We start from the raw sequence: 25,790 nt of genomic DNA, 5'->3' as shown, positions 1-25,790 counted from the left end.
CCCCAACAGTACAGATTACAGAACATTTCATCACTGCAGAAAGTTATATTGGATACTGCTAGTCTACAGCCTTTCTCAACAAGGTTTCCTCATCTGAAGCACAGAACAGAAAAAAAATGATTCAAAAGACTATTTCCTCATTCTCTGAAGAGGACACATACATGCATCACCAACCCTTCTACATGCAGAGGAGAGATGTGAATTAACTTCCTACGGTGGCTGCGTTGGGGCTAATATTAGGGCTTAATTCTCATTAAATTTGTTGGTCAAGCCCATTTGAGTCAGTCCCCACATTTCCTATGCTCAAAAACCACTTCCCCATGTTAGGGTCATATGTTCTTAATATATGACCTAATCCTGCAGCCACCCTCTTCCTCAGGCCCTAGGAGCAACAGCTTCCTCAAGTAACTTTCTGCTAAGTTATCTGTGTGTGCCCCAGAGCTCTTGGTGCCCTTTGCCCTCAGCCTCCACCAAGTGAGGGTCTGGATGGCCTTTTCACACATGACTGATACATACTACTTTACCACATGCATCCTCTGCCCACTGACTGTAACTTATGCCCATGGGACAGTGACTGGGTAGGCCAGACATCACTTGTAATATAACTGCATCCCCCTCCATCCCCACCCAATTTATTAGCTCCTACTGCCAGTAAAGTAACATTTCCTTTCCTAAGCAGTCACAGGAGCCAGGGCTTATGTTCCTCCTGGGGAAGAACATGGAGGTAAGCCTAAAATAGATGATCCCCAGATAGTCTACGATATATATAACCTACAAAATAGAGTTGAAAGTGACTTTTAACAACTGTGTGTATCTGGTCTCCCCAGATGGACTGAAGGCTTCTCAAGAGGTGATCACGTCTTTGCCTTTTCTTTCCACCATAACTACCTGACCCTGGAGGTTTCCCTTGGAAGTGACTAGAGATCTCCCCTGTGGGTAAAAGGAAACATTGGGGCTTGGAGCTGGTAGAGCCCACCGTACCCTATCCAGCCGGCTCTCATCCATCGATTTTGAGTACTCCTTGAGCTTGTACTCTTCCCGCTCGATGTGGGCACTCTCGATGTCAGCCGACAGGTGAGGCATATTGGAGACCCAGGCCACTGTCCGCTCAGAGGCTGGCATTGTGGGGTTCAATGTGGACGGTGTCTGAGAATGCTGGGACAAGGCACAGTGAGGGCGAACAGAGAAAGGAAAGGTAGGAAAAAGCAGGGTACATTTAGAGGGCAACAGCACAGCCAAAGGAGATGACAGTCCCAGTCCTATCGCCCTGCTGTAGCCTTTATCGCCTCTGAATGCCAGAGATGTGAGTTGAATGCCAGACAATTTCTCCTGTTACTGTTCTCATTCAGGATCTGATTTTTATGACTCCAAGCCCCCAACTGGCCCTATTCCAGTCACCCCCACTCTACTTATGGATTAATCCCCTCTAGAATGAGAGTGCTAAGAGGGTTCAGTGCCATATCTTTAGTGCCTGGCACAGCACATGGCACATAGCAGGCTCTCTATACACATTTAATGGCCAAAAGGAGGCAAGAAGATTGTAACTTCAGGCCACAGACTGTGTTCCAACCCCACCCCGGCAATCTCCTCCTCCCCTCCCTGTCGTGACCCAGCCCACCTTCCTCCTGCCTTCACCTACCTGCTTGGTGATGGAGGGCTTCAGCCCCCCACCCCCTCCGCCACCGCTGCCCCCGCTGCCCCCAATGCTGCCCTCCTTGCTGAGGCTCTGTTGCCGTGGACGGGCGGGGCCATAACTTGGCTCTGGGGACTGCAATAGATTCCCGCTGGATGGCCGGGGTTTCTGGGCTGCGCTGACTGTCAACTGCTGAGACTTGCCCCTCTGCAATGGAGGTGGCTGGCCCCCGCCACCCCCACCGCTGCCCCCACCGCTCCCACCTCCAGGCCCTGAGGGGGCTGGCCTCTGGGGACCAATGGTGATCTGGGGAGGGGACAGCATGTGCTGCAGGTTGTCCTGGAGTGAAAGCTGCCGACGGGTGAAGTCAGTGCCAGAGGGTCCAAACTCATCACTGTAGCTGTGGCTATGAAGGATGGAGGCAGCAGGGGGCTTGGGGACCCCGGAAGAGAGGTCCTCACTCTTGCTATAGCCATGGAATGGGGCAAAGGTGTCCCCAGGGGGCTCTCCACCTCGGTGGTGGTGATGGTGGTGGTGGTGGTGATGGGAGGAAGGTGGGCCATGGCCACCGCCCCCGCCATGGCCGCCTGGGGGACCTGGCCCATCAGCAGCCATGTGGAAGAGAGGGTTCTGGAAGGAGAGGGGTATTCGCAGTTGCTGGGCAGGGACACCGTCTGTGGTGACACCCATCTGGCTGAGGCGCATGCCAGCTGCCGTGATGGATGAGCCACTCCCCTGGGAGAGGCGTCCAGCAGGCGCAGGCCGTAGCCCCAAGGCTGCTGTCAGCGAGGCCTGGCTTGAGTGCAGCAGGTCCCCTACGGCCGCCAGGTTCGAAACACTGCTGCTGTTGAGGCGGCCACCAGGCCCATCACCCTGTAAGTCCAGCATGGACACACTCTTGTTGACACTCAGCATCTTCTGCTCTGGCTCTGTGATGTCCGAGCTGCTCGTGCAGTATGCTGGTGAGGAACGGGCCAGGGGTGGACGGCTTACATAGAACAGGTCTTTACCCCCACCAGGCGGTGGTGGGGGTGGCTTTTCCTTGGTTGGGGAGGGGAGGCGAGCCATGTCCATAGAGCTGTCAGAAAGGAAGGGGGCACACAAGCAGAAGGTAAGGTTGGGGCTCCTAGCAATTGAGCCTTGCTATGGTCTGGCATAGGCCTTGGGGTGAAAAGTGGGACCCAGAGGGAAGGGCTGAGAGCTAGCAGTGGCAGCCCTGAAGAGGGAAGGCAGGGGGGATGGGAGGGGACAGGTGGGTAAAGGGAAAGGACAAGGCCCCTCCGGGAAAGGGGTGAGGCCTAGAGGAGGGGAGATGGGGGCAGCAAGAGAAGGAATGGGGACAGGGCTGGGCAGATATGGAGGAGATGAGGTCCATGGAGAAGGAGAGGAGTAGGGAGTAGGGCGAAGGCCAGTGGAGCAGGAGAGGGAACAGACAGGAGAGGAGAGGAGGGTGGGGGAGGGGAGAGCCCCTCACCTGTTGAGGCCTCGAGCCATGAAGGACTGAAGGTCGATGGAGCTGGAGAGAGATGGAAAGAGGGGCAAGCACAGACAGAGAAGGAGAAAGATGTGGACAAATGAAAGGAGAGGCGGGAATGGTGGCATGGGTATGGTGGCATGGAGGAAGACACGGGCAGAGGAACAAGCAGGGCCATCATCAAAATAATGAGCAGCAAATGAGGCACGGGCACCACCCATGGGAATGGAAGCTGGGACTCTGGAGCAGGCTGCAGGCCCTACTAGGCTTCTGCTGCCACTGCTCTAAGTGCTGGATCATGGGGAGGTCTGTGAGGTTCTGGTTGGGGGCCGGGGGAAGTGCTTATTCACTAGCTATTACTGAGATGTTTGAATATTTTGACACATAGCTGACATGACGTGCTGGCTGAACCTCAGCCTGGGGACAAGCATAGGCAAGCAGAGGGACAGCAAATCAGAGCTTGCAGCAGGGATGCTCTAGGCTTACAACTAAGCCGTGAGTTGGTGGAGCCTCAGCCCTCTTCCTAAAGCTCCACATCTCTCACTTCCTCAGGCTGTAAAGGGCTCTCAGCCTACCACTGACTGTACCTGTCTCCTTACCAGTCTTCCCTGAGAACTTGGTGCTTTTTCCTTTTTTTCAAGCCCTAGAGAGATGCGTGTGGGGCCCAATGAGGAGTATCTAGAACAGGAGAAGGGCTCCTAGGGCACAGGCCTGGCTGTCCTAGGGTGCTCACCTGTTGAGGTCCCGCATCATGTAGCCCTGCATCTCAGCCGATGGCCCCCGCAGTACCACGGGCTGAGGCCGGGGCCGCTCACTCTGGCGGCTTGGCTGCCTTTGGATGTTGGGGTTCCTCAGAGCTGTGCTGATGTCATTGAGGAGCCGGGGCAGTGGGCCCAGCTTCAGGAGGGCTTCCTGGAAGGGTGAGGCTGTTATCTGGGGGCTCAGTGCCCAGCTCTAAGAGGGCCTCTGAGGGTACAGGTGGAGGGGGTCTGAGTTGGGATGGTAGTGGTGACACCTCGGGCAACAAGGGGAGAAAAAAAATCTTCAAAGGGTAGTTTCTTAGGCTCCAGGAACCTCTGGAGTCATCTGGGGATAGGGCAAAGAGGGGATCTGCTGACCTTGCTGAGCTGGGGCAGCACCTCCCAGAGCAGGGCATGCAGTGTGGAGAGCTCTCGGCCCAAGTCGATGTAACCCTCAAAGCTACTGCTGTTGGTTAGCGTGTCCAGGTTGGAGATCTCATACAAGAACTGCTGCATGGAACCCCATTCCAGCTCCAGAAACTCATTCATGAAGCCCAGAAAGTCCTCCTTTGAGGTAAACCTAGCCAAGAATCCAGAAGATAAAGGTCACAGACACACACACAGAGAAGGTATCATAGCCTCCCCATCTCAGGATCTCTGGGGACTCAGGAGACCCTTCTTGCCCACCCCCAGCCCTGCCACGCCCTGCCCTGCCCCCTCCTGAAGCTTCCCTCACTTGGAAAAGTTGGCCAGGTTCTGGATGACCTTGGCAATGAGGGTGAGGGTGCGTGAGGTCTGCTCATCTGGGTACTCCTGCATAAGCCCAAAGAGACTGGGCGACATAATCGCTGGGCAGAGGAAGCGCAGGAAGAGCGAGGCGCTGATAAGCCTGTCTGCGATGTCCTCCCGGCCTCGCTCTGCGCAGCGCAGCCGCCACGAAGCAAACACCTCCTTCAGCTCCCTCGGGAACACGCTGGGGGAAAGGGGCGGGGAGACAGAGAGAGAGAGAGAGAAAGAGAGAGACCGGGACTGAGCCCCAGAGACCCTCAGCTTCCAGGGAACATGCTGAGGGGGGTGGTAGGAGATGAGGGTGTGGAAACAGAGGTGAGAGAGACAGGGAAGGAGGGACCGCAGGAGCAAGATGGGAGGCTGCTTGAAGAAGGGGGCCATGGCAGAGGGAACAGACAGATTAGGGAGAGAGAAATGGAGGGGGAGAGAAGGTGAGGGGAGAGACACGTGGGAGAGAGATGGAGGGGTGTGGGAGAGAGACAAGGAGAGGAGGAGAAGAAAAACAGACACCAGGGAGAGACAGAGATGGGAGAGAGATGGAGGGTCACTTGAGGTACAGGGAGCTCGGACCCCCCAACTCTTCTGGATTCCAGGGAAATGGGGATGGAGGTGCCCCAGGCATGATCCCCAGTCCCTGGAATGGCTCAGAGCTCACTCCCCCCACCTCCCAGATCCACTTCAATGTCCCACTGACACCTTAAACTCGACTGGTGTAAAGCAGAGCTCACCACCACCCCCACACCTCCAACTGGCTCCTCCTCCTGACTTTCCTGGTTGTCAATGAGGCCACAGGTCTCCCAACCACCATTCTCATGGCCTATTGAGTCATCCGTGACTCCCCGCAGATATGCTCCCTCCTTTCCAATAAGCTGACAATTCCTACTGATCCTTTCCTCAGAGGGTCCTTCCAGTAGCTCCTTCCTAACTCTGACACTGTTCTGATTCAGGATCTGACTTTCATGCCTCCCAACCCCCAGCTGGCTCTACTCCAGTCATCCCCCTACATACACCCCTCTACTCTACTACATATAGTCTACTTATGGATTAATCTTTTTTTTTTTTTTTTTTTTTTTTTTTTGAGACAGAGTTTCACTCTTGTTGCCCAAGCTGGAGTGCAATGGCGTGATCTTGGCTCACCGCAACCTCCGCCTCCTGGGTTCAATCGATTCTCCTGCCTTAGCCTCCCAAGTAGCTGAGATTACAGGCATGCACCACCACATCCGGCTAATTTTCTATTTTTAGTAGAGACAGCGTTTCTCCATGTTGGTCAGGCTGGTCTTGAACTCCTGACCTCAGGTGGTCTGCCCACCTCGGCCTCCCAAAGTGCTGGGATTACAGGCATGAGCCACCGTGCCCAGCCTATGGATTAATCTTCTAAAGCACAATACTTCTGATACCTTTAATGGCATCCCAAGGCCTACCAATGACCTCAGACTCCTTGAGGCCTTCCAGTTTCTAAAGCTAATCTTCCTGCCCAGACATCTCTCCCACCACTCCCCATCATGAGGCACATGCTCCACTAAACCTGATGTAATTGCTACTAACCTACTCTAATGTCCCCTGATAACTCCTGGGCCTTTTCACCATCACACATGTGCCTTTCTCACAGCCGCCTTCTGAAATGTCTTTCTTGCCAACTATGTCCATATATCAGAACCTACAGTCTTCAAAGCCTACCCAATGGGGCACCTCTTCCCCGCTTATCTCAATTAAAGCTCTGCCTTCTCTCTGACCTTCTATCACACAGAGGTGGGGGGACCCTTACTCAGCACTTACACACCATTATGACTCTGTGGCTTTTTTTTTGTTGTTTTCCTAATTTGTCCCCACTCATTCTGGTGGAGGCCCTTTGAGGGCAGGGACCAGGCCTCTTTCACCTGTTTGCTCTATAGCGCCTAGAACAATGCTTTACCCATAAATGGTTCTCAGTCCTCTCTGAGGATGGACAGATAGATGAACAGATGAACACATAATTCCCCCGACCCTGGCCCCCCAGCCCAGCGTTCCCAGTCTCACCAGTGGGAGTTGACCACCTTGCACAGGGCCAACTCACAGCACATTCGCAGGTTGGCCTGGTGCTCTGCCAAACTGGACGCTGTGCACTTGATAGGGTCTACCTCGCAGTTTTCCTCAGACTCATACAGAGCACGGATGAACTCTCCTGGGGGTGGTGGCACAAGAGGGTGTGGTCACACTTTCCAAGGGCAGGGAAGGGGGTGGCCAGGGTTGGGGAAATTTCAGAATCAGGTGTTGGAGGCTGGAGTCCTAGGACTCTGGGTTAGGAAATACCAAGCTGTGGAAGGGTGGACTTGGGGTCTGGGGTGGACATCTGGCAGGTTTGGGAAGAAGAGGGCCTGAGTGTGGGCCATACCAATGGCATCCTTGAGGTATTTCTGACCAATCAGTCTCATATACTCTTCTATGGCTTTAGTGGCGAGCGTGTTCTCACGGAATATGAGGTGCTCCCGTTCCATGAACCGGTCTACCTCAGACATGGCCATGTCTGAAAGGAAGTCCTGAGGACCAGGAAAATCCAAGTGTCAGCCTCTGCACAACCCAATCTCGTGAATTTGCCCTGTCCTCACTAACCCCCAAGCAAGTGCCCACTCCCAAGTCACCTTTCCCTGAGGGCACAACACTCACCTTGGCCTTGCCTGTACTCTGTAGGATGTGAACTAGTGCACTGGCAACCTCCTCCTTGCCTTTGACATTCAGGGCGGGCTCCAAGACTGCACACAGCATCCGATAATGGTTGGTGACATACTCTGCAAACTCCTTATACAGCTCCATGGGCAAGATGCTCATTGTCTGGTAACGTGCTTTCAGCCGCACAGCCGGGCAACCTCCTTTGCCCTTGCCCCCTGAGCCGCCCCCCGAACCTCCTCCCCCTCCCGAGCCCATGCCCCCAGATCCCCCACTGCCTGTTGGCAGGGTTACAGGGTACCACTGCTCTGTGAAGTGGCGCCCAGCCAGGGTGGCCACCGGCACAGTCACCAGGCCGACATAGCCCGCCTTGTCCTTCTTGCGCTTTTTGTCTGAGTCACGGTACAGATGCAGCCGCAGGGCACGGACAGCCGGCAGGTTGTTAAACTCGAAGTGCTCGCCCCAGAAGACGGTGTCCCCTGAGGCAGAGCGGGGCTTGGAGGTGGTGCGTGCATACAGCATGTCATCTAGGCAGAGCTCGCAGTAGTACCGCTTCTTGGGGGGCAGCTCTCGGGCCTCTATGATCCACAGCTTTAGCACATTGTCTACCCGGCGGCTGTTGTCCTGGCATGGTGGGGTGGGCACGATGTTAAAGGGGGAAGGGACAGAGAGACACCAAAAGAGGAGAGACAGTAAGAAAGTGGGATACAGACAGCAATCATAGGTGAGACGGTGTACTGGGTTGAACAGTATCCCACCAAAACTCATGTCTACCCTGAACCTGTGAATGTGATCTTATTCGGAAACAGGATCCCTGCAAATGTAATCAAATTAAGAAGAGGCCAGGCACGGTATCTCATTCCTGTAATCCCAGGACTTTGGGAGGCTGAGGTGGGTGGATCGCCTGAGGTCAGGAGTTCGAGCCAGCCTGGCCAACATAGTGAAACCCTGTCTCTAATAAAAATACAAAAAAAATTAGCTGGGCATAGTGGCATGTGCCTGTAATCCCAGCTACTCAGGAGGCTGAGGTAGGAGAATCACTTGAACCTGGGAGGCGGAGGTTGCAGTGAGCTGAGCTCATGCCATTGCACTCCAGCCTGGGAAACAAGAGCGAAATTCTATCTCAAAAAAAAAAAAAAAAAGGCCATACTGAATTAGAGTTGACTCTTAATCTACCTTATAAAAATTGATGTCTTTATATGGAGAGGAAGATTTGGAGACATAGAGATACAGGATACAGAGACACACAAAAGGAAACCAGCTACGTGAAGATGGAGGCAGAAATTAGACATACGCAGTTACAAGCCCAGGAATGCCAAGGACTGCTGGCAACCTCCAGAAGCTAGGAAGAGGCAAGGAAGGATTCCCCGCTACAGCATCAAAAGGAGCATGGCCCTGCTGATACCTTGCTTTTGGACTTCCAGTCTCCTGAACTGTGTGAAAGAATAAATTTCTGTTGTTTTATGTGACCAAGTTTGTAGCAGTTTGTTATAGCAGCCCCAGGAAACTACTCTAGAAGCGTAGTTTCTAGACACATACACTAGACAACACAAACAGTATTGGAAAGATTTTTAAAGCTGGAATAACAAGCCAAAAATATTAATGTAGAATTTAAAGGGAACTGGAAAGTCCTGCAGAAACTATCAGAAATTGTGAAAAAAGAATTGCATATAGAATGGGTAAAGCTTGGCCAGGTGTGGTGTTTCATGCCTGTAATCCTAGCACTTTGGGTGACTGAGGCAGGCAGACAACCTGAGGTCAGGGGTTTGAGACTAGCCTGGCCAACATGGTGAAATCTCGTCTCTAAAAATACAAAAATTAGTCAGGTGTGGTGGTGCATGCCTGTAATCCTAGCTACTGGGGAGCCTGAGGCACAGGAATTGCTTAAACCTGGGAGGCAGAGGTTGTAGTGAGCCAAGATCACACCACTGCACTCCAGCCTGGGTGACAGAGTAAGACTCTGTCTCAAAAAAAAAAAAAATGAGTAAGGCTTGACAGTTGGTATAAGGGCCTGGGGGGATACAATTGAGAACACGCTAATGGGAAGGCTCAGGTGATATTGCAGTGTGTGGAAAAAGAACATGGTGTTTGTACTCTGCATAGGTCAGATCATGTCAGCATCTTGGGTTGAGTTCTTTAAGGACATCAAGACACAAGAGTTCCCCCAGAGGAGGGTGACTAGGACTGTAAGCTTGCTAGAAACTGGGATACAGAGAATAGCTAACAGAACTGAAAGCATGAAGTTTTGGGAAGAACACAGACTCACAGAATTTATGTGCCAAAGGGAACTTAGAGATCATTTAATCCAACCCTAAGACAGTTCCCTCTGTCTTAGAGAGGAAATCAAGGTACAGAGACTTGGCTAAGTGTATTTTATGTGTCCTGCGGGGTTTTATTGAAGTATTCTTGCCTGCAGGGAAGCTAGACTAAAGGATTTCCAGAGCCCCGTCAACTCTGTAAGTCTACGACTTATATGGCAGGGAAAGAGATCGTAAGGCAGGGTAGCAGTACAGAAAGTACAGAAAGAGAAAAGAAATGGGGGACTCAGAATAATGGGGGTCTCCCCCTTCTTGTCCAGGTGCCCTGTACTTCAATCCTCTCCTTCTCCAAGCCTCTCCTCCTTTAACTCACTTTCCTCCCTAGGCCCCCAACTTTCTGTGTTGGCGCAACCTTTGCCTTGCACAGGTTATGTCCCCTTTATTCCCCAATACCTTGTTGGGCTTTACTGCCCGCTGCAGATTCTCAATCCATTTGTCTCTTTCGGCTGCAGACCGACAGGCAAAGCATTTTGTTCCTGATGAAGTTGTTACCTAGAAAGGAGTGTGGAGTTGAGGGAAAGGGCTACAGAGGGAAGGAGACTCTGCTACTTTCTCTTCCTCCCTGGCCTATCATCCTTTCTTCCAATCCCAGAAGTTTGTTTCCTTGATGTCCCCACCTGTGCCACTTTCTCTAGACCTCTCTGCCCCCCACCTTCCATTGCCCCTTTCCTTTGGCCCTCCCCAGCCTACTAGACCCAGTACCTCAAAACAGAACTCCTGGCCCAGGATGGAGCTGTGCACTGGCTTGATAATGGAATCTTCATCCAAGTTGAGCTCCAATGCCTCAGCTGCACTGCTAGGACTCAGCAAGGACTCATGAGAGTGCGACTCCTTAAAGCTTTGCATCAGCCGGGCCCTAGCAAGCAGGAGGTTCAGGAGAGGAGGGGATCAGGGGGCCCCACTCTTTTTTTTTTTTTTTTTTTTGACAGAGCCTTGCTCTGTCGCCCAGGCTGGAATACAGTGGTGTGATCTCGGCTCGCTGCAACTTCTGCCTCCTGGGCTCAAGCGATTCTCCTGCCTCAGTACACCCAGCTAATTTTTTTTCTTTTTCTTTCTTTCTTTTTTTTTTTTTTTTTTTTTGTATTTTTAGTTGAGACACCGTTTCACCCTGTTGGTCAGGCTGGTCTCAAACTCCTGACCTCACGTGATTCAGCCTCCCAAAGTGCTGGGATTACAGGCATGAGCCACCACGGCCGGCCCCACTACTCTTCTTAGACACATAGGGATCCTGCACCATCAGTCTGTTCCAGGATGGAGACTTGGAGAGAAGGCCCCCTGAACACCCTTCCCAAACAGACACTGAAAGAAACCCTGCCTATCTCAGGAAGGACATGAGGGATGTGAGAGAAATGAGAATCCTTTAAGCAACTCCCCTGCTCCAGCTGGGCCTGGTGGCTCACGCCTGTAATCCCAACACTTTCAAAGGCCGAGGTGGGAGGGTCACTTGAGCCCAGGAGTTCGAGACCAGTCTGGGCAACACAGTGAGACCCTATCTCTATTTTTAAAAAAAGGAAAAAAAAAAAGAAACTCCAACCATCTCACACCTAAGGGATTGCGAGGACTGGGGATACCTAGAAATATCTCAACCCAGAAATGGACCATGGCAGAAAAGAAAAAAAAAAGGAGAGAACAAAATGGGCCTGGGGCACTTCTAGGTAGTACCTCCAGGTAACCCCAGAAACCAGAGCCTCAGTATAAAGGAAAAAGTGGAAGTAAAAAAGTGAAGGCACAGAGAAGAGATATGTCTAGCCTGGGCCTGGCACACAGCTAGTGCCTAATAAACATTTAATGATTCAAAAAATGAATGAACATAGCATAAGAGGACAAGTTTTAGCAGAACCAGGGGAAAGAGTGAGGGCAAAGCATATGAAATAGGAGAAAGCTGTGGGCAAAAAAGAGCTGAATGAGGATAAAAGACAGAATATGGGGACTAGGGAAGAAGAGAAGGTAGGGCAAGGAGAAAGGGGAAGACAAAGGTATGTGCAACAAGACAGAGGACAGAAGAGGAGGAGGGCCAACTGGAGAGGTGGCCAGGAGAACCGAGGTGGGGGCTAAGAGGGGATGGAATGCAAAAAAGTCACTGCAGGAGGGCAGAAGATAAAGGGGACTGGGGGCATGGAATAATGAGGGGTATGATAGCAAGCGGTATGGAGATGGGCAGGGGATGAAGAGTAGAGAGCAGTGGGAAAGCGGGAGGGGAGCTCGGGTGTGGGAGCCTCCAAGAAGTTATTTATAGCAGCCCCGTCATCGCAGGCTCTGGCTGCCGTCAGCGCGACGCTCCCCCGGCCCCCGGCCCCCCCCCCCCCCGCCCCCGCGGCCAGGAATACCATGCCCTCACCCCCTGCCGGCCCCAAATCCAGCTCTGGCAACATGGGAGGGGGGCAGGGCAAGGTGTAACTCACTTTATCCCAACCTCCCTACCTGCCCAATCCTGTGGGTGGCCAGACGTGGGGGAAAGGGAGGGCATGGTTCTCCCTAGGGAGTGACTGGGTGAGGGGGAAACCCAGATAGGAACCCCAAATGGCAGGCAACAAAGGCAAACAGTGGCGGTCTCCTTCAGCCTGGCCTCAGGGCCAATGCCTTCTGGACTTCTCTACAGGCTGCTTCTTCATGCCTCAGTCCATGGATTGCTCCCCATTCTGTCACCCTGCACACCTGTCCCAGCCTCCCCTTCTCTGCCATGCTCTATACTGTCTCTTCCTTCGCTGATGAGGTCCTTGAGCCCTAGCCATCATCCATTCATTCAGCCACCCCCAGCCCTGCTCCAACCTGCTGCCCTGTATTTCCTTCCCTGACACCCTTCCACCTAGAGCCTATTGCTCATTCACCTACCAACCCCTTCCCTGCATTCCTTAAACGCTCCTCCAGGATCACTCTCCTCCTGTACAGCTCCTTTGATCCTGGGCTAGAGCCCATCCTTCTTGGCCTGAGTAGTCCCTGAGGAGTCACTCCTTGGCTTCACCTTCATTCCCTTTCCAGCCTCTCTGTCTTCTCTCTGCTACCCTACCCCTCTCCTGCTGCTCACAGATCCCTATTCTAGTTCTTTTCTGTTCTGTCCCCTGCCCCGTGACATCCCCCAACCAACTTGAGTTGAATCCTTCAACCTTTGCACACAGATAACCCCCTCCCTCTGCATCTCACACAAGAGACCCTACATTACATCGATCTCATCCCACATGCTCCAGCCCCTGTACCGGTCATGGTCAGCACTTCGGAAGCGAGGCAGGATCTGGCGAAAGCTGCTGGTCCGGTCAAGTTTGGGTTGTGACTTCGTTCGTTTGATGGAGCTTTTTAGCCGTCGGCTCAGGAAGCCTTGCTGGGGGGGAAATGGGGATGGGGTGGGTTGGGGCAGGGTCAGTTCTACCTACTCATCCCTCAGCTGGTAGAGAGTCCCTGGATGAAAGTGGGATAGGGAAAAGGGAAGTCTCCAGAGGCGAGGAAAGGGGGATAGGAACCCTAATACCAGTTTGTCTTCCTTGCTCCCACGGGTACAGTGCAAGCACGCGTGCACACACACACACACACACACACACACACACACACACAGCTTGGAGAAAGTGGGAGGGCTGGTCTCAGAAGCAGGGGGGCAGAGCCAAGAAGGGGGAAACCAAAGAGGTGGGGAGACACACACACACACTCTTTTTCTCAATCTCACTCCCTCTCTCCCCCTCCTGCCCTCTTTCTCAGACTCCTAGGGCCCCAGTTGGGGCTGGAGGGGAGGGGGCCCAGCTGAGCCACATCTGGTAGGCACCACTCACCGAGGGCCGGAAGGGCGCAGCGGGGGCGCCCTCCATGCTGTACTGCTTCCCCCCTGGGACACTCTTCCTCCTCGAGCGACCCAAGTGGTATTCTGGAGGGGAGAAAAGGGCCAGAAGGGAAGTTGGGGAGGGGGCCAGGAGGGAAGCTGTTAACCCAGGTTCCCACCCCTGACCCCAGTGCATGCCCCCACCTCCCTCTGCCCCTCAGCTCCGGCCTCACCTACCCCCCGGAAAGCAGCAGGAAGAGCAGCGACGGCGGAGAGGCTGGCAGCGGGAAGGAGGGGGCAAGGAACCTGAGCAGGAGCCCCCTGAGGGGGATGGGGTGGGAGGCCTTAGGCCCATGACTGGGGCCGGCAGTCAGCAGGGGGGCATGGCTGAGAGGGTCAGTAAAACCCCAGTAATGAAGGACACCAAAGATCCAGGGAGGCTAGGTCCCTGGTGCCCACCCACCCCAGAAGGGGCCAGCTGGGGGGAAAGATGGGTTAAAGGTCATTGCCCATAGGCAGGCTTTCCTCTTCCCCCTGCTGGGCACATCTTCCATCTGCCCCCCACCTCCTGGAACCCTTGCCTGTCTGGAGGGCCAGGGCTGCCTCCCATGACCCCCTCCCTGGACTGGAGGGGGAGGTCTTGGAAGAGACTTGTGAGGAGTAGCAGGAGGAGAAGCCGGGGACAGAAAATCCAAGGAAGGGGCAGGTGGGGGGAGGGGAGAAGGAGCCGGTTCCACGTGCACTGCAGTGGCAGGGGCTCAGAAGGTGGGGGCGGGGGGAAGCAAAGAATGCAGGGGAGTGGGCAGGGAACAGGAAGGATGGGCAGTGGGGGTTCTGGGGACTCCCAAGTAAGGACAGGGAGAGGAGGAGGAGGGGAGGTGAATGCGGATGCAGCTCAGCCTGCCAAGAGCCTAGAGGGATGGCAAGCTCTGAAAAAGGAAGCTGAGGTTCGGCTACAAGGGAATTTAGAGGGGCCCAGGGGCTGGAAGAGAATGTAAGTGGGGGGATGCCAAGCTCCGGCTCCAGCTCCAGAATGGCTGCCCAGGCCTGGGCTCCCCCCTCAGCCCCACAGTCACCACTGCAGCCAATGGGGGGGCAGGTGCTGCATCAGGGGCGGGGCCAGCATCTCCACGGCAACAAGAAGCTACAGGCTGGAAGGAGGGGGGTGGACCGGAAGAGCTGCCTGTTAACCCTCTAGGTTCCAGAACAGAACAAGGGAGGACCACAATTATATTTTCACTGTCTGCTTCCAGAATTGCAAATTGCCTGCAAACTGCCCTAGAATCAGTCCCCAGCTCCCCTTTACCTATAAAACCCAGGTGTTAGGAGGTTTGCATACAAAAAGTGGACCCCATCACACGAGAACCCTATCACTCCCTCAGGTGTATAGTACAGAAACATACACTGAGCTGTAGTGGTACGTGTATATGAGAACCACAATACAAAAAAAATAACTGGGGATCTATGTGCTTTTGAGACATACAGACAACTGTGAGCACGGGCATAGCACGGATCCACATTCTGAGACCCTAAGGCCCACACACCCCACAGGATACATGCTTTGACATATGTGAGCACTACAACAAGGGAGTACATACTTGAACCCAGTTACCCACATGAGAGCTGCTCGTGTGGACTTTGTGGCCCAAGTCTCTTGGGCAATCACGTGGACAGCACACTACAGAAATGGACCTATAACCCTAAGACGCGCATATCCCCATGCAGGGGAATTCCAGTTTAACCCCTGAAATACATGCTTGAGAACACCATGATCCTGACCACAGAAAGGTATCCCCATATCTCAGAAGCACAAACATCCTTTCATTCACGTGAAAAGTACAACCACATCCGCTCTGTATCAGGACAACCCCCTTTCCTCCCCCAGCCCTTCTCTCACTCTAACACAGGCATCCAAGATTGCCACCAGAGTAAAGAAAAACCAGGAGCAAATGTGTTAATTATCCTTCTGGCACACACTAAGCAATGCATCCAATGGTTCAGGATATCTCTTCCCTAGTAACATTTTTCTGCATTTCTCAGGTATGGCTGCCTCACTCTCATTTCAGGGAACCGAGCTCAGCCATTATTTTCATGTGCAAGCTTATCTAATAAAGGCATAAAGTCTAATTTTAAATACATTAAAATTCTGCTTTGGAACTAAAGCATTAACAGAATAACAAATTTGCTAATTGGCTTGCTTGTTTCTTGGAAGTAATATAACCTTACACATATTACCAAGAACTAAGATCAATGAACTCACTCATAAGTCACAGGAACACAGAGGCCACATACACATATGCTTATTAAAGACTTTTGTTGCCGCAGGAAAAGAATAGCAGAAACACAGAGGAAAGGGGGGCAGAGTGACAGAAACACAGAACATCCTGTTATTAGTGCTGCATGCAGTGACATGTACAGAGAAAATAACACACACCCGTATATACACACACACAGCAAACCTGAAAAGCATAAACTGTGATCCTGGGTCTCCATGTCCCATGCCTGCACGATGTATACACGCATGCACACACATAACAGCCACCTACACAAACCCGTAACACAGGCATTGTGCACACACCCACACATGTACACACCCTGTGTACACACACAATGGCACTCACACACACACAGCAAGGGCTTGGACTCCTGCCCCTCCAACATCTCTAACCTTGCCATCACCCACAGAATCTCCCCCTGCCCTCCAAATCCCTAACCTTTCCTTTGGCCTTTCTTCCTCTCCACACCCAGCTGGCAGCTCTCAAGGGGAGCCAGGGGAGGGAGGTTGCCAGAGAAGGGCGAAGAACAGGGTTGGACACAGAGCAGAGAAATGGGAGACAGAGCTCTGTGCTGGGGATATGAACCTCTAATGACAGTCCCTGCCATGACAGGCCTCACTGTGAGCCAGCCCGTATGCCTGAGTGGCCTTCCCTGATCCAAAACCAAGCCTGATCCTACAAGGCCTACAAGAATCCAGTGCCTTCTCCCATCTTCTTCCCTTTCTTCTTTCACAGATGACTTTACCAGAAGGCCTGACTCTCTCCTCCCCACTGCCTTCCCAGCTCCCAGACCACTTCTTTTCCCACCATCTCTATCCAGTTCCCCATCTTAAGCTCTTATCCCCTGTTCTCTCCTAAGTCTGGCTCAGCTTTCTCCCACATTCCCATTCTCCAGCTATTCTTTCTCCCTGGCCTGCTCTCTGCTCTCTTCTTCAAGCCTCTCTCATTCCTTCGCTCCTATTCCCTCCCCACTTTTCCTCTTTACCCCATTTCTTCCCTTTTTGAGCTTTTCTGTCCCCACTTACTGACCAAGCAGGGCTTACACCTGCCCAGCCCAAAGGTGTTTCATACACAGTAGGATTCCAAGGAACACATTCACACACTCTCCCCCCTACGCCATACCACTCACATCCAGACACGCCCTGGACACCCATACTGGGACTGACACAGATACTCAGGCCAGTGCTGGAACACACATGCAAAGACACACACCTGCCACCAGGGACACAGAAAATCCTGCTCATAGGGCCACACATTCCCACACACAGAAGGCTGACAGGAGGTGAGCCCCAGCCAGGGATATGCATGCTCAGGGTCAGAGGTGACATGGACCAGCATGGCCGCGAACTGCCCTACAAGCCCATGGCTGGCCCAACAGCCCCCTAGGCAGGAAACAGGCAGAGGCAGGATAAGACAGGACACACTTGCACAAGGCTGGCTGCACATGTGTGCATGAGGAACTGGGCCCCCGTGTGCACATGGCACCGACACACAGGAGACACGAGCATGGGCACGAACACACTCGCGGACACACGGGCTGCCCCTTCCACCAGGGGCTCCAAGATCCCACACACACCGGCCGCCCCCGCGTGCTCAAGACCCTGTCCACACGAGGCCGGTCCCCGACCCTCCCGACCTCCGCTGTCCCCCTCCGGTTACCATAACTCCCCCCACTCGGAAGATGCAGCGAGAACATGCGGAGGGAGCAGCTGCTGCCGCCGCCGCCGCCACCGCGGCTTCCCCACCCCCCTCCCCGCGCCCACGCACACGCGCGCCCCCGCCCCACGCGCGCGGCGGCCTCCCCCCCCACGCGCGCTCCTAGACCGCCCGGCCCCGCCCTTACCTCGCACCGCCCCCCCGGGGGGGGGTCAGGGGTGTCCCCGGTGGGGGAGGGGCCCCGCCCCTGCGCGGGGGAAGGGCGGGGTGCGGAGTGAGAGGGGGCGGTACGGCCCGGCTCGCGCCGCCCGGCGCGGTGGGGGCGGCGGCGGGGCCCGGGACGGCCGGGACGGCCGCGCGGTGACGGCCGCGGGAACGGCTCCCTCCGCCGCCGCTCCCGCCGCTGCCGCCGTTGCCCGGGCCCCGCCGCCGTTGCTAGGCGACCGCTGCTGCCGTGGCCGCCTCTGTCACGAGCCCCGTCGCCCGGAGACAGCGCGAGAGAGACGGGGGAGGGGGGCAAGGGGACCCCCAAAACAAACCAGGCCACCCACCATCCCCTCCTGAGCAGGACCCCCACACACACACAAAACCGCGGAGAGAACGAGGGTTCGCGGCTCCACCCAGCAGAGGAGGAGCCCTGGATTCCAATGCCCCTCAAAGGTCCGGCGACCTCTCCCGGGCTGGAGAGTCCACAGCCTCAGCAAACACCTTTGCATAGCCAAGTCCCCAAGGTTCCAACGACCCGTGTCCACTGCACATCCTCTATGCCCTTTACACATTCCATGTTTCCCTGAAGACCCTAAATGTTCACCCCTTATCAACTTTCACTAAGCCCTCCCCCCAAATACATATGCCCCTGGAACCCCTCCCAGCCTCTAGTGAACCCCAATACAGCAACCTCCACGTGCCACCTCAACTCCAAACACACACGGTGTCCCCACCCAAAACACACGGGAGACCCCCGCCAGAGACCCCTAGACCCTGAGGACTCAGGATAAGGAGAAAGATGGGGAATAAGTGGGCAGATCTGCCAACCACAGGACACATGATAAACATGCTCTGTGAGCATGTGACCATTCTGGCCTGGAAACGCAGGTATACACACGTGCACACAAACACACACATCTTCCCCAGACACGAACATGACATACACACATACATATACACACAGATGTGACAGACATCACACACATTCTCTGTATACATTCCACCACCACCTGACTTTGCCTCACAGAGATGTGCTACCCACACACCCCCACGGTATGGGGTTTCCATGACAATGACACACATCCCTGACCACCCACCCACCCACCCACCCAAGGTCCCCAAACCGGCCCACAAGACTAGTAGGGCCTGGACCTATCAGAAGGCTGGAAGGAGCCAACGGATGGGGACAGGTCACCGGCTCTCTAAGGGAAAGAAACTGGTAGCCTGAATTCCTGAGGGGAGGGGGAGCTGGTGGGAAAAAGGGGTCACACGGGGGTTGGAGGAATGGGGAACCTGGATCGCTGGGTCCGGGAAGGGAAATGCAGTGGAAGGGGGCAGTGACGAGGGGGTTTCCGGGGGCTGAGGGCGTCTCTCTGCACCTTGGCTGCAGATCTCTGTTCTCTGCCTTCATCTCCCCTCACTGTTCCCATGGAAACCTTTTAAGCGAACTTCTCAGGAAGACAAAAATCTTTTTTTAAATGACTAAAGAGGGGGTTGGGGGGGCAAAAAGGGGGAGGGAGGGGAAGAGACAGATGGAGAGAGGGAGAGAGTTGGAGAGACAGACCGAGCAGATAGCTCTACAGACAGAAAGGAGATGAGATGGGAGTCTGATGGACTTTCGCCGGGAGCAGAGAGGAGGGACGGGGTAATCAAGAGGGGTACAGAAAATAAGAGAAATCAGGGAGGAAAGAGAAAGGGGGTGATACAATTGCAGAAAATAGAAGCAGCTGATGAGAGGAGGAAAAAGGGGAGCAAGAAAAGAAGGAGACCTCAAGGACTGAAGGTCCGGAAGAAGAATCAGGAGCATAGGGGTGGGGCAGAGGTCTGGGGGGAGGGCAGGAACTAGGTCATTCTTTCCAAGATCCCAGACCAGGGGCTGGGAGGGGCAGGGGCAGGAACACACGGACTGGAAGCTAAAGATCTAAGGAGACTATTTTTACAAGCACCAGGAAAATAGTCAAACTTCACTGCTGGAGAGGAGAAAGGGAGCGAAGCCGACGAGGACCTACAGGGGCCTCTCACCCACAGCCCCTGTCCCGCTCCACCTTCCAGAGGAGGGCGCCATCTCCCCTCGGGAAGCGAGATTTTGTCTCCACCTTCTCCCGCCCCCGGCCAGCTCCCACAGCTCCCCGACGCCCCCGCCCCGCCAGCCCGGTCCACCTTCAGCCCTCTCCCTTCGCCTGTCCGGGGCTTGAGAGCCTGCTCGGCCGCCGTACCATGCTCGCCGTGGGGCCGCCCCTCCACCGGCACGGAGACTGTGCGTCTCAGCAGTTTGTTGCGACTGGACTCGCTCCTCCGGTCCCGGATCAGTAGGGGGTGTATCTAGGGGAGGTGGGGGTGTCTCAGATCTCCCTGGCCCACGCCGCCCTTTCCCTCCCTCTACCCCCCTCCGCCCCCTCCCAGGAAGGGCGGGCCTCCCTTTCCCCCCTAAGGCTGCCCACCTTCTGCCCCGGCCCCTCCACACTTGGTGACTGGATCTCTCCCTTCTCTCCCCCAAGTCTCTCTCTCTCATTCCTTCCCGTCCCACCCTCTTTTCTCCCTCCATTTGTCTTGAAACACCTTCCTGAGGATTCTCTCAAACCCTACTCAGCTCTTCTGCAACTCCTCAGAAGTTAGCTACTTCCTGAATCCAGTTTTCCCTTGACCTTCAGTTCCTCCATTCTCCCTGCTTTCCTCCCAACCTCCCACCTCCCTTACCCCCTTCTCTCCCTCCGAGCCTGTCACGGGGGTAGCAGAAGCTGCATTTATAATCAGGATCCACAGCTTGTCTCCCTCCCACGGCCCGGCTTGCGGCCAGACTGGGACCCAACCTCCCCTCCCCCTAGAGGGCCTGGTCACCTTCCCCCACCTTTCATCTCCTTCCATCACCCGACCCAACATCTCTCCGTTCCCTTCTTCCCCTCAGCCATCACCTTTCCCTAAGCTTCACACCCCACTCCCCCTGTCCACCTCCATCCCTACCTCCATACACCTCCACCCCTGCAGTCTCCTCCACCTCTATCAAGAGCCACAGGAACAGACCCCTCACTATCTCCCAGCCCCAGTTCCACACCACCCATCCAATTGCAACTCCCTGTGTCTGTTCAGGCTGCTCATTTTCCCAGTTCCATCTACTCCCCCTCCCACACACATGCCCTTCCTACTCCAGACTGGCCATTCCTATTGCCCCTCAGCTTGCTGGCCACTGGTCCCTTCAATCTGTCCCTATCTCTGTCATTCCTTCATTACCCCAATCCATTGTCTTCCCACTTCATCCCTTTAACAGTCCCCACTCTTGGTTCCAGTTTCCCCCATTTATCCTACAGACTCCAAACCTTGATTGAGGGGTTTGACCACAGTCACTCAAATCTCTCCCAATGGTGTCCAAAACTTAGACTCCCCAAACCACCTCCCCTTTCAAAGTCACCATATCCTCTCCTTAACACCTCTACTTTACTCTGTGGCCTGGAAGCTGTCTACCCAGCCATCTCTCCACACTCTCACCTGCCCCCACAGGTCCCTTGACACTGTAGTTAGCCCTGACTCAAATTCTAACCCTTCCTCATCACCCTATTCCCGACAACTTTCAGGGCCCATTTCTCATCACGTTTGGTTTTCCAGGCTACCCTACTATTCTTTAAACTTGTGCCCCAAATCACCCCCATTCCCTGACTCACACTTATGGGGCATGCTTCCAGTTTTCATCCTCTATTTCCTCCAATGGACACTCCTACTGACCCAGCTCCCAAATCAGAACCCACTCCCCTGGCTCTCAGATCTCCATACCTGGCCACCACCTTCCATAAGAGACCTCTGTCCATTTCATCTCCTTTACTCTGGCTAATCCCTGCCCCTACTCCACTCCTACTCCTTTAGATAACTCCACATACTCCCAGTTCCCCTCCCTTATATTCCTTCCTGATGTCCAACCATTCCCTTGCAGAAGCCCTCTCAGTGTCTCTCTAAACCTTGATCTCAGTCACCCTCCCAGTCTTCACCCCCATCATGCCAAGATCCACTGACCTCAGTCTTCTCTCCCATTACCCTTCAGCTACCAAAAACCTCCTCTATCCCCTGCCTTTTCTCTGGGTCCTGCAATTTATCCTCCTTGCACTCTGCCCCCTGATGGAGAAAGGACGGGAGTCTTGCTCAGTGGACAAAGCAGAGAGGGGTCCTGAAGATTACTTTGGTGGGGAGGGCTTTCCATGTCTTCACCCCTTCTCTAAACCTTTCAGTTCCCCTTCCCCATTCTAACCTATCCTACAATATGGACAGTGTGAAAACAGGAGTCCCCCCACCCCAAAATCTTCAGAACCACATCTCCTCCCCAACACAGTTCATAACCCTCAAAGACTCCCTTCCCAAAGTGAGAGGATGACTATCCCCCTTGTCACACTCCAACCCAAGTCTCAGTGGCTACCCTTCTGCCATTTGCAAATGCTTCTTCTTTGTCTGCCTTCTTTGTGTCTCTCTCCCCTTCACTAATGAGGACTCTCCCCATTCTCCCACATGCCTTTCCCCAGCCTTCTCACCCCACTCACCTCATCCTCATCCAGCATGAGCAGCTGGTTCCCCGAGATGATGCAGAACCGAGGGTTCCAACCAGGACGATCATACGGGGAATGAACATATTGGGTTCGGTGCATAGAGGGTCCCCGTACATCTGGGGAACAGAGACACACAGAAACAGTAAGGGAGGCTCTATGCATTTGGAAGCAGAGGCCTAAAATGGCAAGAAGAGAGTCCACAAAGTGAGAAGGGGACCCCACCGGCCTTCAGGAGATCAGTTGAAAGTGAGGCACCTGGCAACTCTAAAGGAACACAAGACAAGCATTTATACATAGAGGAAAAGAGGAGAGGATCACATCACAGAAGGCTCTGGAGACTTGGGGGAAGAAATGCAGAGGTTCAGGGACGGGAATTATATGACAGAGAAGGTACACGTTTGGGGGCAGAGAAAGAAGAAGGAGCTCTCCATCTACTTCAGGAAAATAAGGTGGAGATGCCACAAAATTGGCAGGAGAAAAACAGAAGTTGGTGTCAGATATCTGGGTAGAGGAAGGCATCCAAATAGCTGCACAAGACAAGGACTTGGAAGGTGGCACCATCCCTCTATAAAAGAGTATGAGGAAAGCTACACAGCTGTGGGAAAGAAGGATGGGGTGTGTGTGTAGGAACACTGGGATCATGAGATTCAGAGGGCTAAATATCTAGAAAAGAGGAAGTTGGGGAGCTTACCTGTTCACAGAGTCAGAGACATGAGAGGGTCTCCCCGCCCAACTCTCCCTTCTCTGTGCCCTCCTCCCCAGTTCAACCCTGTTCATCCTTTAGGGAAAGTTCTGGTTCTTCTGGTGGTAAGGAGAAGATGGCTTTTGTCGGCATCTGGCTGTGGAGGGGCCAGGGCAGAATGTGGGAAATATGCCCTTGTTTGGACGAGTAGAGACCAAATTTATCTCTTCCCCCATTCAGTGCCCAGAGATTCAACACTGCCCCCACCACCTCACCCCACCTAGTCTCAATGGACAGGAAGGAAACCACTCCATAGGTCAGGAGCCTTCCCAAGGCACAGTGAAGAGCTTGAGGAAGAAAGAGGTCAGGGGGAAAGAATGGAATATCCAGGCCTGGTGACATAGAGGGGCCTCCAAAGACGAGAGCTGGAGATGGGAACAAAACTTTCAGAAGAGAGAATAGTAGACCAAGTGTCACCCATGGCTGAGATGAGCCCAGGGTCCTCCTTCCCCAATTGTGTTGTTCTTGCCATGCCGCTCTTCCTGCAAACTGCCTCTCTTTTAAACCCCAAAGCCACACAGGCCCTATTGAAGTAAGAGAGATGTCATATTGGTGACAGCAAAGAGAATTAGCTTAAGGTATCAGATTTTAGATGGAAAAAAAGATCAAACTCTGTCACCTTTATGGGATAACCACGAGTATATTGCAGGAGAACTGGTCTTTGAGCTTCATTCCAACAGAATGCACTGAGTAGCAGAGTTTTGCAAATTCAGCCCTTTTCTGTCTATAAATATATCTCTCAAATTTACCCAGCCTCCAGATCACAGTGAGCGATGAACCCTCAGAATGTCCACCATCTAGAAACCACAATACTTTGAAACTCTATCTCAACCCATTTCCAAGACTAACTAATGTTCTCTAGATACAACGATCACCAATACCTAGCCTCTGAAACTACAGACATTGCTGGCAACATGCCCACCGCACTTAGACACTTGGTATACTCAGAAGAGAAATCTGTTGATACACATAAGCATCCTGGGAAAGGGCTGGTTCAGGCTGCAGCCAAGGGAGGCAGGTTAGACTTCAGAGGGCATCTTTCTCCTGGCAGCAGGGAACTTAGGAACAACTCTAGAAACACACACACACACACTGTCTGGACTTGGTGAAGAATGATTCTGGGAGGCAGATGCAAGAGGCAAAGGAACATGACTGAGAAAGGGAAAATTTTTACTAGCATGAGAAATCCCTTAAGGGCTGAGATGGGGATCCCTTGTTCTAATCATCAAAACCTGTGTCTTTGTACCCCAAATCTCCAACACCCCAATAAGTAGAGGAGACAAGAAAAGAGAAATGATAATAAGAGTTGAGGTATTAAGGGAAAGTGGGTAGGCACAGACTTGTGGTGACAAGGAATGGTCTGGGGGACAAATAATAGGAGTAGATATAAAAGAAAAGGAGGCAGAAATGATGGTAAATGCCTAGGGGCAAGGGAATACACCTGAAGGGCTAGACTGGACATGTGTCAGAGCAAAGGAGGCAGACCTAATGCGGGGGCTATGACAAGGGGTCAAGACAGACTAGTAGAGAAGCGATAGAGATATAAGGGAGTGACCACATAGAAAAGAGATAGAGAGGGGCAATGGACACCAGAGAGGGGACTGATATAGGGGAAGGACAGAAGGGGGACTCATATAAGGAACGGACACCATATTGGGGGAAAGATATAGGTGATGGACAGCAGAGGAGGGAGGGGGAATGGAAATAAGGATTGGGGGGTGGGGGAAGGGGGTAAAAGTGATGAAGTGAAGACAGCATTAAGACCCCAGAGGTTACATTTCACTGGTCAAGAGCCTTTAAGAGGGTCAGAGTCTGGGGCAGGATGCTAACCTGTCCCCTACTCCCATCACTTAATTTTACTTATATTGCCACCCCACCAAGCACACATAATTTGGCCCTCTCCCTGCCCTGGTCTCCCCTCCCCCACCATTCCATCTCTCTTCTCTCTTCCCTCCATCTGGACCCTCCATCCCCCCGCCCCCCACTGCCTCCCTCTCTCTCCATCTGGCCCCTTCTCTCCCTCCATCCTCCTCTCTTTTTCCACCCCTTACCATACTCTGAGTCCCCCACCAAATTCTCCCCCCACATCTTCTTGGCTTCTCTTTTCACCCCTATGTTTTCATTTCTCCCTCCTAGCCCCTCTCCCAAGACTCTGTCCCTCTATTTCCTTGATGTTTTCCTCATCACTCAGCTCCCACCCCCAAATTATTTCTGCAGCTTTTTCCCCAACCCAATCCTTCTACCTTCCCACCCCTTTCTGGCGCTTTCTTTCCCCTTCATCATTTTCCCTTCAGCCCCCTTTCAAGGCCCATTTCCTGGCCCCTCCGTCCCTTATCTACCCCTATCCCTCTGGCCTCCAATCCCTCCTTCCCGGTTGCTCCCACCCCTGCCTTCTCGGTCCTCCCCTCTCTCTCCATTTCAGCCGCTCCCCTCCCTTGGCCCCGACTCTCCCCCGCCCCCTGCCCCTCCCCCTGTTGCCCCCCATATGGCCCTCCCCCTCCCCCCACCACGTACCTCTGAAGGGGGCATAGGACATCGCGGGGATGCTCCCCCGATGGATGGAGGCTCGAGACCTGCTCATCAGGCCTGGGGGGAGGGGGCGGGGGGACGGGGGAGAAAGAAGAGAGAAAGAGGGGGAGAAAGAGGGGGAGAAGGAGGAGGAGGTGGAGGAGGAGGAGGAGGAGAGAGGAGGAGAGAGGAGCAGAGAGAAGCAGAGAGGAGGAGAGAGGAGGAGAGAGGAGGAGGAGGAGGAGAATAAGAGCCAACGGCAGCAGCGGCAGCCGAGAGAGAGGGGGGGCGGGGGAGCGAGCGAGAGCTAAGAGAGCAGGAGGAGGAGGAGGAGGGAGAGACTCTGCAGCCCCCACCCCTACTCGGGGAGGCCCAGATTGTGAGAGAGAGAGACCCCTGACTCAAAAACACACCAGAGAAAGACAGAGGTGCTAAAGATGCAGACCCCAGACCCTGAGAGAGACCCTAGACTCACAGGGAAAGATACTTCACCACCCCCCACCGTGGGTTAATTTGAGACACAGGCCCAAAAT

At 53.8% G+C, this 25,790-nt stretch overlaps 1 protein-coding gene across 14 annotated transcripts in view; it reads right to left on the bottom strand.

The window, feature by feature from the left end:
- SYNGAP1 (synaptic Ras GTPase activating protein 1) overlaps nucleotides 1–25,530 on the bottom strand; it is a 33,541-nt gene extending 8,011 nt beyond the window's left edge. For 6 of the 14 annotated variants that reach the window (XR_004438655.1, XR_004438656.1, XM_033216804.1 and 3 more), the window contains exons 1-16: nucleotides 25,264–25,530; nucleotides 22,002–22,123; nucleotides 19,698–19,803; nucleotides 13,356–13,447; nucleotides 12,792–12,913; nucleotides 10,300–10,453; nucleotides 9,991–10,089; nucleotides 7,280–7,903; nucleotides 7,008–7,152; nucleotides 6,653–6,797; nucleotides 4,584–4,820; nucleotides 4,226–4,427; nucleotides 3,841–4,019; nucleotides 3,108–3,149; nucleotides 1,640–2,711; nucleotides 982–1,155 (exon numbers count right to left, since the gene is read on the bottom strand). Coding sequence is in view for 12 of the 14 variants with exons in the window: in XM_033216804.1 (XP_033072695.1) it covers nucleotides 982–1,155; nucleotides 1,640–2,711; nucleotides 3,108–3,149; nucleotides 3,841–4,019; nucleotides 4,226–4,427; nucleotides 4,584–4,820; nucleotides 6,653–6,797; nucleotides 7,008–7,152; nucleotides 7,280–7,903; nucleotides 9,991–10,089; nucleotides 10,300–10,453; nucleotides 12,792–12,913; nucleotides 13,356–13,447; nucleotides 19,698–19,803; nucleotides 22,002–22,123; nucleotides 25,264–25,330 (3,582 nt within the window). In the remaining 2 variants the exon portion in view is untranslated. Of the gene's footprint in view, nucleotides 1–981; nucleotides 1,156–1,639; nucleotides 2,712–3,107; nucleotides 3,150–3,840; nucleotides 4,020–4,225; nucleotides 4,428–4,583; nucleotides 4,821–6,652; nucleotides 6,798–7,007; nucleotides 7,153–7,279; nucleotides 7,904–9,990; nucleotides 10,090–10,299; nucleotides 10,454–12,791; nucleotides 12,914–13,355; nucleotides 13,448–13,575; nucleotides 17,230–17,277; nucleotides 17,370–17,461; nucleotides 17,611–19,641; nucleotides 19,665–19,697; nucleotides 19,804–22,001; nucleotides 22,124–22,698; nucleotides 22,847–25,263 lie in introns of those variants that run through there. The other 8 variants (XM_033216807.1, XM_033216808.1, XM_033216810.1 and 5 more) reach the window with 7 other exon arrangements.
- Nucleotides 25,531–25,790: the final 260 nt, after the last annotated feature.

The sequence above is a fragment of the Trachypithecus francoisi genome, unplaced genomic scaffold (assembly GCF_009764315.1).
Source record: "Trachypithecus francoisi isolate TF-2019V2 unplaced genomic scaffold, Tfra_2.0 Lachesis_group10, whole genome shotgun sequence".
NCBI classification, from domain to species: Eukaryota; Metazoa; Chordata; class Mammalia; order Primates; family Cercopithecidae; genus Trachypithecus; species Trachypithecus francoisi.
The sequence above is the reverse complement of the archived record's forward strand: the minus strand, read 5'-3'. Positions and strand labels throughout refer to the sequence as shown.